The 14,510-nt window shown below is 41.7% G+C and overlaps 1 protein-coding gene across 2 annotated transcripts in view; it reads left to right on the plus strand.

Annotated features, from left to right (window-relative positions):
* Positions 1-14,510, plus strand: part of DOCK1 (dedicator of cytokinesis 1) — a 494,693-nt gene that overhangs the window by 301,017 nt on the left and 179,166 nt on the right. For both annotated transcript variants that reach the window (XM_025467625.3, XM_025467626.3), the window contains exon 28: positions 10,888-10,989. In XM_025467625.3, the coding sequence (XP_025323410.1) occupies positions 10,888-10,989 (102 nt within the window). The remainder of the gene's footprint in view (positions 1-10,887; positions 10,990-14,510) is intronic.

Consider the following 14,510-nt stretch of genomic DNA (forward strand, 5'->3'; position numbering starts at 1 on the left):
ACATCATCCCCTAATTGTTTCATTTATCTCCTAAGAATAATCCTGCTACATAGTTAATAAGATTTTGACATCTGTAGAAATTAACAATGATCGCCTAATATATAATACATGACCCAAATGGAATTTCCTCATTGATGTTTTTGAAGACCCAGGTCAATTGTCTTGTTAAATGTCCCATTCTTGGATCTGTCTTTGCATTTCCTCATGAGCAAATGTTTTTGACACCTAGGTGATCATGTGTCCTTGGTGCGTGCCATCATAGTAGGAGGAGAGAAGAATTTGCGGGTGGGAGAGAGTACTTTCAAGTTGAATGAATATCTTCCTTTTCAATGACCTTGACCTCTGGTTTCAGCATCCATGGAGGACCTTGGCTGGAATCAACTAGTCCTTTTAGGTTTGAAAGTGATAATTTTTGAACTCCTCAATTCCATCTACATTTTTTAGTCTTCTATAAGAAAGAGCTTTGCCTTTACTTCTTTTCCCCAACTCCCCTCACTTGTATGTCAGTATGTCAGTGTAGATTCATAATTTTTAAAAATTCACTACTTATAATCCTTCACTCTTTTTATTCTTTTTGATACTTAGATGTCCTGATTGCCCCACTTGTGGCCAGGGGAGCCTCCTCCACAAGCATCCTCTGTGTCCTTTTGACTTCGTCGGGTTCTACTGGTCTGGCAGAGGGTTGTCTCTGGTTCTATGTGTGCCAATTTGGGCAGGGTTCTATTTAGTGCCACCAGACCCCCTCCAGGAGTGCCATGCTGTCAACACCTGCCCACTCTTTAATTTGTTGAGCATTGTACTTGTTAATATTTTGTGCCATTTTGAATTTTCTCATCATTTTGGCCTTATTCCCTCAATTTCTTTTGGTGTATTCCAAGTGGCCCTATTTTTTGAGACTCTATGGAACCTTGGATTTCCTCAGGACTGTGGTGAGGGATCTGGATGGAGCCCCAATGGGATGTGTTTCCTGCTTGCCATATTCCCCTTTACACACCTGCTAGACAGGTACATTCCTCTGCAAAATTTCTCTTGGGTTCCCCCAGATTTAGTCACACTTTCCCATAGCAGCAGATTTTGAAAATAACACCAAGAGCATTTAGCTTCAATATTCCATTAGGGGCTTATGGAGTCATAAAGGGATCAGTTATGAGTGCTGTATCTTGGTGTGTGGTGTTTGAGCATGTATCTGCTCATGACATATGTATATATTTATGTATAAGTATTTCCTAAGAAAGAATATCTTATGACTGAGATTGCTTCTATTATATAATAATCTCGTATTTCAAAATGTTTTATCTTTCTTACGATTCATGAGCTTTCTTTTGGGTAACACTTGACATGTGACATACTTTCCTCCTTACCTACACATCCAACCAATATAAATAATATTGAGGATAATATCCTTTATGATTCATATAGAGGAATTTCATTTTATACAAGAAAGTTTCAACTGTAATCTGTAACTATGATGGTGATAGTATCCTTTATGGACAGAAGTCAATTTAAAAAAATATGTAGGCATATTGATCCTCCCTTCAATGGTAAGATTTTATTATGACTGAATTATTCTTGTTTCTACCACAGTTTACAGATGCTATATATCATGGGAGAAGATTTGGAAAATCCTAAGCCCTCTAAGGCTTTAATATTATTTGATTTACTGAGTTTACGAAAATAAATATAAAATTTTCTGCTTTACTCTCTGACTTGTGTTAGCAATAAATAGATTATATTAAGGAGTTGTATATAAAGTATATATTCCTCATTATACCATAAAGTATAATTGGACATGTAAAATTTTATTGTGATTTATTTTTATTCTCTATAACAAATGTATGTGTTTAATTTATTGTATTGAATAAGTAGCAGATAATTGTTATGGGTAACCTAAGATCCAGATAGTCCCTTTTGGTATATTTGGCCTCTATAAATGTCTTCCTACAATTACTGCCACTGTAAAATTGAAATTGATTTTGTTTTTAAAATTAGATTTCTTCCCTTATAGTGTCTGTGATAATATGAAATACTAGTCCTCTATGAACTCAACCAGGCACTCAATTTAAATTTAAGGTACAGGTGTAATTTTGTTGCTAGGAGTTGAAAAAAGCTAATAGATGACATTAGTGTAGCTTCTCAACCATACTATTTTTAATTTTGTGTGGTTCCTTTTTACAAAATACTCACTTTATGTTCCTTTCTAAAATAAGGAATTGCAATATTTTGGAAACTAAATGAATAAAAAGACCCCCATGCATTAGATAAAAGCTTTGTGGGACTAAATTTATCTTGAAATGAGAAAAGGGAACACCGCACAGCCCTCAGTTTTACCATGGGTCATATTTCTGAGGAAATGTACTAAGTTCAAATGATGTGAGCAAATATTCATTTTTCTGAGAACTTTAGTTTTAACAATAGTACTTGATTCATTCTTTCAATTGTATCCATTATATCTTATGCTTCATCATTTTTTTTAAAAGATTTTATTTATTTATTCATGAGAGACACAGACAGAGAGGCAGAGACATAGGCAGAGAGAGAAGCAGGCTCCACACAGGGAGCCCGAGCGGGACTCGATCCCGGGACCCTGGGATCACACCCTGGGCCGAAGGCAGATGCTCTACTACTGAGCCACCCAGGTAGCTCTGCTTCATCAAATATTTAATTAACAACACATGAAATACCTTTACACAGGGCCAGCAGTGACTTATGTCTCCTGATGTATTTTGCGTGGCACACTTTTTCTTTCATTTTACAACATTGTTCTGCCTGCATCTTCAATGTTCATTTCTTCTTTATAGCCCCTCTCCTCTCGTAAAAGGGTTAAGATATTTTATATGACATGAGAAGTCATCAGTGAGGACATGAAAGCAAAGGGGAAGAACTGTCATTCATTTCTTGCAAAAAATCTGAGGAGAAAGAACAACTTCACAAGGATGATAGAATTTGGAGGTGTTTTTCTAAGTATATTACTATTATTTGATGCCTGAGTAGTACAATTACTTGGCTGATAAGGGTAAATAGTACTTGTCCTGAAAATTGGCTGTCCTGACCCACCCCATCCTCTCCATTAGCAATTCCCAGTGTACTCTGTGACTCTTTGCTTTCTTCTCTTTAATGTTTTAGAATCATTGTTTTATCCCTAGTGTTGTGAAATCTCATGATGACGAGTCTTGGTCATGCTTGACACCTAGTGCATGCCATTTGAGAAAAATTAGTATCATTTAATTATTTTCCATTTTTAAAAGTTTTTGATGGTTTTATTGAGATATAATTCACATACTCTAAAATTCATCTGTTTTAAGTGAACAGTTTAAGTGTTCAGTATAATCACAGAGTTAACTACTACCATCATCAGTTTTAGAATATTGTCATCATCCCCAATAGAAATCTGTATCTGTGAGCCATCGACTCCCCATTAACCCCACCTCCAGCTCTTGCCAATCACTAATCTACTTTCTGCCTTTATAAGTTTGCCTATTCTGGATATTTTTCAGCAACGGAATCATGCAGTTTAGGTTTTTTTGTGATTGGCTTGTCAATTTCTACAAAGCTGCTGGCTGGGATTTTGATAAGAATTGCATAGCTTCTGTAGATTAATTTGGGGGATGCTGTCATCAAGCAATATTAAGTCTTCCAATCCATGAACATGGGGTATATTTCCATCAAATAATTAATGTTTTTGATGTTTTTGTAAATAGAGTTATTTTCTGAATTTCATTTTTTGGAGTGTTCATTGCCAGTCTGTAAAATGGCAGTTGATTTTTGTATTTTGATCCTATATCCTGTTATCAGCTGAACTCATTTATTCTAATAGTTTTTATGTGGATGTTCTGTCCTTTTAGAAAAACAGCTTTTGCTCTCCTTTTTCTGTGTTCTTTCTTTCTGGAGTCTTTGTCTATCAGGTATGAATGTTTTTTGTTTTTTATTTTAACTATTTATTTTTTTGAGAGGGAAAGAGAGAAAGAGAAAGTGAGAGGGGCAGGAATAGAGGAAGAGAGACAAGCCGACTCTGCACTGATGCAGAGCCCCAGGTGGGGCTCAACCCCATGACCCTGAGATCACATGATTTGGGCCAATCAAGAGTCAGATATCCAACTGATTGAGCCACGCATGCACCCCAAATATTGAATCTCTTGAATGGTTGTCTGATGTTTCTACTTTGTGTGTGTGTGTTACATTTTCTGGAGGATTTTGTTAATTTTACCTTCCCACACTTCTATTGAAATGTTTATTTATTTATTTATTTTTTTAAAATTTATTTATGATAGTCACAGAGAGAGAGAGAGAGAGGCAGAGACACAGGCAGAGGGAGAAGCAGGCTCCATGCACCGGGAGCCCGATGTGGGATTCGATCCCAGGTCTCCAGGATCGCGCCCTGGGCCAAAGGCAGGCGCTAAACCGCTGCGCCACCCAGGGATCCCTGAAATGTTTATTTCTGCTAACATAGTTTGAATATTCCGGAATGCTTTCTTTGTTCCTTTTTTTAACATTATGTTCTTATTTTATGGATGTGATCTCCTATCTACTTGAGGACAATTATTGTAGATCTTTGAGTTCTCTTTTATATCCCCAGTTGGTTTTCTTTCCTCATGAGGCTGTTCAGTCTTGATCAGACTGTTTCCCATGTGTGCACAGAGTTTGGAGGTGTGGCGAGCCTGCGTGGGCTGAACCTCTGTGGCCAGACAGTGCGTATGCTCCCTTGGGCTGCTCAGTTTTCCCAAAGAGGATTCTTCTGGTCCCTTGTTCCAGTTTGACATGGGGCTAAGATTGCTAGAAGGGGGGTTAGGTTAAACCTTCTTGTGAATATGCTGGGAGTTGGGCAGACCAGAGAGTGGAGTGGTTATAGTGTTTGGTTGCTTATCGCTAGATACTGAAAGTGGTGGCTCCTGCCCCTCTTTCTCTTCTACTTTATCAGGCATCCACTGTCCCCTCCAGGCAGAGAATAAACCAAGTGGTCCCCTGCCCGGGAATGAGTGGGAGCATCCCCTCAGTGGATTGGCTGGGAGTGGGCAAATAGGCCACATGTTAAACACATCGGTGTTCTTGATTTCCCCCTCACGATGGAGCCTTGCTTTCTGAGTCTTCCTAGGATTCTGTGCCTGGAATCAGCAGGTTGCTTTTAAATTATCACCCTCTTCTTGTGTTCAAGGCACTCAGTAACCATTCATGCTTCCCTTATCAGCTTCCAGAATCCTCGTGTTCAGTTGTGTCCTCTCCTCATTCTCTTTGTCCTTATGGCTTTGTGAATTAAAAGATGTTCTTTATTGTCAGCAATATGTGAGGAAACAGGTTGGGCATGTTTTGGATTATTTTTCATTCATCATGCAGAAGCCCCTAGGTATATGTTCACAAATATTTCTCCAGAGACTTTGGAGGAATCTTTTGGGACAGTGAACGTTTTGCAGTACTTTCTGGACTCCCTATTTTTCTTTCTTAAGTTTCCTCATAGCAAATAGAACCCTTACACATTTTGCTTGTGGCTTTCTCTTTTGAAAACAGAAAGCCTTCATGAGCCCTAGAGCTTTCACCTTAACTGCACCAAGAACTCCTCCATTTAAGTCTTGCCTACCTTTGCAATGGAAGACGCTGTTTTCAGTTACTTCCTTTTCCTACATTCTGGTGCTCCTAACATTGCTTTACAGCATCAGTTCTTTGGCTTGAATGCCCCCCAAAATGAAAATCAATTCGAAATTCACCAAGTCATCCATCTTCCCACCTTCACCACAATTCTCGCACAGTGCCACTGAGCAGTATATCACACCTGTCACTGGAAGGTCCCTTTTTTTTAGGCTTTAGTGATGATTATGAGGATTGTTTTCATCACCATATTTGAAACTTAACCTTCTAACTGTGAGTTTCTCTTCAAAGTACTTAAACTTGGTGAAAACATGTTTAAAATTTTTACAAGTCATCCGTGGAAGTCATGAAGTGTAATCCCAGATTTAAAAGGAATTCTTGCATCATTCCTACCAGGAGCCTGCCCCCCGGACTTGGTGCTCCTGGGTCACTGTTCACAGCTTCCACAGCTTCTGTGGATTGGAGCTGCCCCCATCCCTTGCCACTTAGAGCACGTCGAAGAGAGCTAAAATTTCTCCCTATGCCATGTGTCCTAGAGAGAAGAGATGTGCTGCATGCAGAGTGTGAGCTCTAGGGTCATGTGAACCATTTTTATCTCTGATAGACCTACCAAGAGCAATTTCATACGCCTCCTTCGGGTCATGGCTTAGTCCATCTTTATTACATAAAGGAGGCACACCCTCACAACTCCTCAGGACCAGGCACCAAAATCCTTGGGGTTGTTCCTTCTCATTCATGCACTCACCCTTAGACCTTACACTCGGCAAAGCTGACAGTGATACTGTTTAAAAGGTAGAGGTGTTCAACTCAATTCCCATTCTCCAATATCTATCCTTTTAGAATAATCTTTTGCCTTTATATCCTACATGCATTTGCCTGTTTAAGAGAGTACCTTGTCCACCACCAGTGCCTCATCCTGCCCCTTGGTTCTCCCTCTTGTTGGTTCTCCCTGCCTACCATTCTGCCTTTCCCCCTCCTACCTGTCCACCTGCCCAGTACATTGGGAGCCCAAGCAGATTTAACCCTGGAATATGGAGGGTGGTTCTACGAGGTTCAGAGGCCAGTGAAATACAGGACTTGAGGAATGGTGCAGAGCAGTAACCACGTCTACTTGGACAGAGTGGCCCGTGGATGAGATTTTTGAGGATAGGGGAACAGGAAACCTGGAAGTCAAGCACAGGGGGGTTGGTCCCTGCTACCAAAAGATCTCCTTTTCTCTCAGGACCATCTTCTACAATATTAATATATGTTCAGTTTACAAAAGTAATCTAGTTCAGTTCTCCTACCCCTAATGAGTATGTTTTTTCTTCTTTCTTATCCTTATTGTTCCTTCTTTTTCTTTACATCTTTTTTTCCTTTCCAGTGCTACATTCTTTATATTGCTGAAATAGAGATATGTAATTATCTCCATGTTTGGTCCTCAAGCATTTTCTCATGTTATTAAAATAGTTCATATTTGCATAGGTAATGTTTAATGTTTTGGTGGTTGCATAACATTTCATGATCACACTCCGGGATGGTTGCCTGATTCAGCAAGCAGCGGTGCAGGGTACCTGGTTCAACCTGAGCTTTGGCTAAACGGTAAATGGACGTGCTAGCGTATGGATGTCACATGCAATATTTTCCAGGGCAATGTTTGGGACATGCTTACTCTTTGTTCATCTGAGATTCAAATTGAACTGGGCATCCTGTATCTTATCCCGCAGTCCTCTAAAACATCGCATTATTTACACAGTTTCTTGTGGTTCAACATGCAGATGTTTTCAGCAATGCGACAGACATCTTTAGACATCAGAATTTTGTATTTTGAATGAACTTCCTTCGGTGGATTGTTAGCAATGGAATCACCGAGGAGATGAGTGTTTTTTCTCAGACTTTGCAAGCCTACTGCCAAATCGCTTTTTAAAAAGGTTATAGCAATTTATGCTCCCACCAGCAGCGTGTAAGAGTGCTCATCCCCTGCACCCTTGCTAACATTATCCTCACTTAAATACTCCTTTGCTATTTTGGCAGGCAAATAATGGTATATCATTTTCATCTGTGATTGCTAATGAAGTTCACTTCTTTTTTTTTTTTTTTTTGTTTATTAGGCATTCTGTGTCCTGATTTTTAAGTTTTCTGCAACTGTATGCTGACTTCTCTGCCCCCGTTTTGCATTGCTTTGAAGTCTAAGGAATATGTCTTATTTTCATTTATTTACTTGTTTTTACTCAGCCGCTGGGGCTGGAGCTTGGTCCCCATGCTCAGGTTTCAGGACGAGTTCTGCACAATTACCACCAGCGTACCTGCCAACCCACCAATTGTTCAAAAGCAAAAGCTTCATAGAACTTCTAAATGCATTTCAAATAAATCAATTAAAAAGCATAGAATAGTAATTTTCTTTTGAGCTTGCAGAATAAAAATTTTCTTTCCATAGTTATCCCCCATGTCTACTTCTTGTGTATGACTGGTTTCAAGTACAGCTTCTATAACGACCCACCATGTCTGCCCCCCCAACCCCCCAGTCTGCTGTATGGAGTTCTTTCGGGTTCTTGAGAACAGTAAAGCTTCACGGTCATCACATCACTTCCCTCTGGAAATACGGGTACCCCATTCATGAGACTCCATTCCAAAGAAAAGGGGGAGCATTTCTGTGGATTTCAACAGGTGTATTACCCCATTTCCATAGGGGTCCAAAGCTTTAACGTAGTAAAGAGCAGTAAAATAGCAAAGACTTGCTTCCTCTAAGAAAGAAAGTCTGCACAATACAAATGTTCTTGAACATTTCTGTAGGTAAAGTAAATAGCACATTGGTAACCCCGAGCCTTTTGACTCCTGACTCATGGCAGTGCCCTGCCTCTGTCCCCCTCCCGGGCATACTCCCTTTTAGTCCTCATCCCTGTAGAATAAGAGCCCATTGGCTTTCCTTCCCTGTGACATTCTCTCCAACTTGAAGTCTTCCCGACTGGCTATTTGCATATTCCCAGGACTAGCTTTGTAGAAATTGCTATGTTCTCGACTTCTTCATTTTCTACATCATGCCAGTGGCCCCAGCCTTGGCCTTGCATGAAGTTTGCAGCATTATGTGCCAATCTGCTCCCTAAATTGAGTATCTCCATGTCACCTGTTTGAGTATCTGCCCAGACTCCTTATGCGCTGCTTTTCTCATCTGTGCTACTCTGCTCTCCCGCTGTTGTCATTCTCGAAGCTGCTCTGGGGTCTTGCTTTTCTTTCTTTCTACTTGATGTTTTAAGTTAAGTACATAGCTTTCCTGCATCTAATAAACATAGCTGGCTTTGTGATTTGGGCGATTCTAATGTGGAAGCCCCCATCTTTTAGACCTGTAGAAAATTCACTCGAGCCCCTGCCAGGTGCGTCTTGGCCGATATAGGCGTCTTCTTGCCTTAGGAAACTTCTTGTCTCCTGAGAAGGAGACCAACTACAGAAAACTGTGTTAGGGAGGGGACTGGGGCCCTGTCTGTGGTGGCCTCTTCTCACCCTCCTGCAACTTTCTCTGATGCCTGCAAAAGTGCAAGAAAGTGAGTCTCCACCTCACGTTGGCCATCAGCAGCATCCTCAGATTTCTCAGAAAGAGAATTAAAATGCACATCTGGGCAAGAGGAAAGAAATCAGCTCAGCTACTAAGCAGCCACCTTGCAGCCTGCCACGCTGGGTTCACACCCAGTTTTTCCACTTTCTCATTGAGGGCGATCATTCAGCCTCTGTCCCAGTGCCTGTAAAATGGGACAAGAGGAGAATCAGTGGTGGGGTTGAATGGGGACTCAGCACACCACTTGTCACATGGTAGGTAGTCTATCAACATGTAATATTATGAAGACCCCTCCCCGAAAGATGGCATCTCATGAAGAGTAGAGATATGAAGACAGCTTCTCCTGAGCTCACGAGGATGCCAAATATTTACATATCTCAAAAGTTCATGTTCACAGACATTGTGCCATTTTATAAATCATTCCTCAAGCGGAAAACAAGCATTCTTTAACTCTTTCTCTGAATACCAACTCGGAATCCAAATCTGGGCAATTATCATCATTCACAAATAATTTTTAATTCATAATTCATTTTTAATTCATCATTCATAATTTACATTTCTGTGCAAATGAAAGGGACCACATTGTCATTCTTGTATTTGTTCAATTTGCATAACGCACCCTTTGAGGACTCATTTGGAAGCACACAAGTACGCTGTAGAAATAAAATAGGTCGGGAAAAATATTGGACTGTAACATTTCATGGTAGAGAGTGTGTTCCAGATTAATATAGAGGACATGGACGTATTCGAATATACTGCTTGTAAGATAAGAGTAGGGTTTGTAAAAGAAGGCAGTTTGGGAACTCATGGAAGAGGCCAAAATTGGGGATATGTCTCAAAGTATGTCTCATCCTGTAATTGGACCAGACTCTTACTGGTTTAATGGGAAAAAGTGTATGTCCTGTGTTTCTTAAAATGTCTTTAATTTAGGGACAAATATAGAAAAGCAAGGAAGGCTTTTAAGATGTCCTTCGCCGTGACCCACAGAAGGGATCAATTGCAGTCAGTGGCAACAGGACCACTTGGCCTTCCTCCCACCCTTCAGCGCACGTGTACACACACACACAAATACACACACACCTGCATGTGCACACCGACAGCTGCACACATACCGGCTGCCTCTTCGTTAGCTGCATTGGCCTGTTATTTTCTCCATGTCATGATTCTGTTTGGTGGTTTCTGTTTTCCCTCCCTGCTCTGTCTGCTAGGAGAAACTCTCCTCTCTCCCACTTTACATTCTGATGAGCCTGCATGCCTCCTCACATTCTTCTTGTGGAAAAGAATTGGACCATAACTCATTGTGGAATCGGTGGTGATTGCCTCCAAATTGGCCAAGGGGGACACAGGCAGATTTTGAGAAATAAAAGGCCTCTCTTTGCCACGGCCCAAGAGGAAGGGCTGCACACACATCTCGCCTGGTAATAAGAGAGCCACTTTCCATGGAGGACAAGACATGAGTGTCAGTGGTTTCAATCTTGTCTTTAATTTTTGCATATTTAATGCAAAAATATTTAGAGCTTGTTTTTCCAGGCTGGACAACCATGTGTCAGGAAACATTTAAGGCAGAGACAAGGAGATAGAGCAAAACTCAAGATCATGAGGTGGGAAGGACTGGTCCTCTCATGCTGGCCAGCCAGTGGGGGTGCCAGAGATCGCAGGCCCCCTGCCCACACTCCGTTGCTTCTCCTTGACCGTTTCAACACCAGACTCTTAGTTGATAGCAACTTTTCCTGTAAGTGGTGTTCTCTTCCCATCTCATTGTTCTTTTGATTCCTTTACAGGGAAACTTTGTGGCTTGTATGACAGCTATTTTACGACAAATGGAAGATTATCATTACGCCCATTTGATCAAGACTTTCGGGAAAATGAGGACCGATGTTGTGGTGAGTGTAACTTTGGCCCTTTTTATATGACTGTGTTTGGGGGCCAGCATTTTAGGCAAAACATTGACATCAGTATTTCATGTATGATTTTGCATGAGGACTTGGCTCTAATTGGTTTGATAACCCATCTGGCAAGGGAATCCATATTTCTTAGAAGATGCGGATCCCAACACACGGCCTTGTTCCTAATGCTGAGCTAGGGAGTGACTCAGCATGTAAGCCCAGAAAGAGCTTCCTTATGCTATGGAATCACTGGAGATGTGGAGACGCTACCCACGGAGAATCATCTAGTAACTCCTGTTCACTTATTGATTGACTTCTCAATAGCAGAAGCCAGAGTCTTTTCAGCTTTAAATTATACTCTGGTATTAATTAGCTCTAATCATGGGGGCTCATCAGCGTTTCTCCAAATAATTCTCCAGTCATCCTCAATACAACTGTGTTACAGCTTAATTAGGAGAAGCATAATAGAGGGGAAGTGAGTGCTTTGGAACCACCTCCCTTATGACCTGAAATCCCACGGCCATACGGCAGATGTCTTCCGCAAAGCTACGACCACCCTTGTTGGCAGAGCTCTCGGTTAGATGTGAACCTAATCTCTGGAGTAAAGTGGCACAGATTTCATTTCTGAGACCCCCTAGATTCCTGTGGGATCCAGCAGATGCTACTAGTGTTTCCAGAACAAGGTTGGTTACACTTCACATCATTGTATTTACCTTACTAAGGGAGGCGAAGAAGGATACATTTAGTGGTTGTTTTTCAAAGGATCATTTCTAATAAGAAATGACCTTCTTCGTGTTGCCACCCCAAGTGTGTGTGCACGCATGCATGTATTTAAATTTCTAAGGAGACAAAAATGGATCTACACCTTCAAATCATAGCAGTTTTCCTTAAACGAAAGTGAAGGAGCAAGAACGTATAATGTATTTGTGTCTCCGGGTGTTGACTTTTCAAAAACACGGGCGTGCAGCCTAAAGGAGGTATACGCTCAGGTACCTGATCTGCATTATATTTGTGTCCTGTCATCCCTCAGCAGTCATGGCACAGTGAAATCATATTTGATACGTGGAACGTCCCATGCAGCCAGTGAATCTTAACTGTATCCCTCCGCCCTGTTGGGGTCAGTGTAAGGAGGGCTGTAACTGAACCTATATGAACAATTTCCTAAATAGCATTCCAGGCTGAATAATACAGTTCTCAGACTGAGAAGCATTACCCATCATGATGGAGGGTATACTTAGGGCTCCTATTAATCATTTGCCCTTTATCAGAATAGTCATAGGATCCAAATCCACACATGCAAACTGTGAAAAATATTTCATCCGAACCATTAAGAGGTGCCATTGGTAGGGAAGCTTCAGTACATTGTGAAAAGTGATTCTACAGAATGGATTTTAAAAATGACTATAATTTTGCCAAAGTCCAAGTCTTGTGCCCTCTCTCCTTGCACGGAGCAGATGATCAGATACTTACTACATGTTGTGGTCCTGATTTCCCGAGAGATTTTTTTTTTTTTCTTTAGACACAGCAGTTCAGAAAATCAATTATTTGCAGACGACTTGATTTCCGTTTTAAAATGGCATTTGTGGTTTGGATATCACAAATTCGTATCGCAAGGATTGTAGGCCCTTTTTATTGTTGTTAATCTGTCAGAACCTTTGTAAAATGTGTTCCTATCCATTAACTCTACACAGAAAGTATTGGACTATTTTTCTACTCTGACAAGCACTTACAAAAATGATAGATCATTTTATGTTAAATAATTGAAAGTTAGTTAGTACTACTGCAATATGAAAATAGCCTCGACCGTTTTCTCAGGACTACTTCCTTGTAACAAGTGCCGCTCCAGGTTTTCTGATTTAGCCTTTGGTTGGCTGGATGAGCGATTCCCATCGAAAACCGCAGTTACTATCAGCACCAAAGTCGTATGCCTCAGAGCTGTTACTCTTAGTCTCTCGGATGGCCCCTTGGACCCCAGGACAGGGAGAGAGGATGGAGCACTGTGTGAGGCAGAATGAGTGACCCAGAAACGAACAAAAACGGACACGTAGGGTTCCAGACACTCAGGACAGACCCATCTCTTTAGCATTGGGTGCCTTGTGAAATCTTTACATTCTTCTGCGGTGGAGATGCTGAGCTGTAGGATGGGCTGCTAGCTGTCATGTTCCTGTTGACATCAGGAACGTAAGTAGAGAACTTGCTCAGTCTCCATAATAAGATCCAGGGTGATGGGCAGTGCCCTGGACCGTCTGGGGAACAGAGCTGTCTTGCCACTTGTCTTAAATTGCCACTAGGTGGCCCTTCAGAAATGTTTGTCGAGTGACTGAATGAACAGTGCTGTATCCAAGGATGATGCAGGTAGAAGTAATGCTTGCTGGTTCAATGTTGAGTGAACGCAGAACCCGAGGGCTGTGGGCCTTTTGCCTCCACCGTGGACTCACGGCTGATCGTGTGTCCCCAAGCAGCCTCACCTGTCCTGGTGGCCTCTCCACTTCTAGATTCTAACCTCGGGAAGCCAAATTGACAGGCTTGTGAGCGAGCAGGTTCCTCCATCTAGAACACCCTCTTGCCTTCATTCAGTGTCAGTCCCACCCCTTCTGAGGACCTTGACCTGATATCTGCCCTGGTCTCACCAGGCGGATGCACGCCCTTTGCTCATTTCTCCTTACCTGGTCTGTGGCACTAGGCCACCAGCCTCTACGGAGGTGGTCCTGATATCTCCCAGCTGGGTAGTGATGAGCAAAGGTGCTCATGGGGGTCAGGAAAGCAAGGATGTCAGGTGACCATCCATGCCTATGAAATTCTCTGCTCGTGGGTGAGCCTTGAGCTCCATATGAAGTAGCCGCTGCAGGTTGACTTGCAGCATCCTGAGTGGGAGGAGGAGCCTTGTGATAAACACATTTCTTATTTCTTGTGACCATTTCCTTTAAATGAAGCTATAGCAAAGATACTCTTTACCAGGTGATGAGTCTGGGGAGTACATCTTCTTAGTGAATTCAGTCAATAGTTATTGAACACCAACTTTATTTTAGCTTAGTGGAGGAAGTAGTGGGCAAAGCAGACAAGTTCTGCCCTCGTGGTGCTATAGTCTGGTAGAGAACGTCACCGTTAATCAGGGGTTCCTTCCAACTAACCCCCATTATCCCTGCTGCAAAGGCATGGTTCTTATAAAGTAGTCAGATTAGATGGGGTCAGCTAGTTGTGAAGCCTTTGCAAAGGAGAGGATTGTGGGATATTGAGGAATAGAAGGAAGAGCCATGTAGGGGGGAGGAGGGCATGTCATGTACAGGAACCTGTGCAGGAGGCGGTAGCCAGTGTACCAGGGATGGGATGAGCCTGGACAGGGTCACCAAAGCACACAGGACCCCAGACTCCATGCTGAGAAACTCTGTTCTTTGCTTGCTTTCAACTTTCTACACCATTTGTTTGCTCCTCATTGTTTTAAAATTATTTTTCAAGCATTTATTGTTTTGAGTCAACTGTAGAGGTAATTTTGGAATCGCATGTGGCTGTAAAAAGTA

The sequence above is a fragment of the Canis lupus genome, chromosome 28, assembly GCF_003254725.2.
Source record: "Canis lupus dingo isolate Sandy chromosome 28, ASM325472v2, whole genome shotgun sequence".
NCBI lineage: Eukaryota > Metazoa > Chordata > Mammalia > Carnivora > Canidae > Canis > Canis lupus.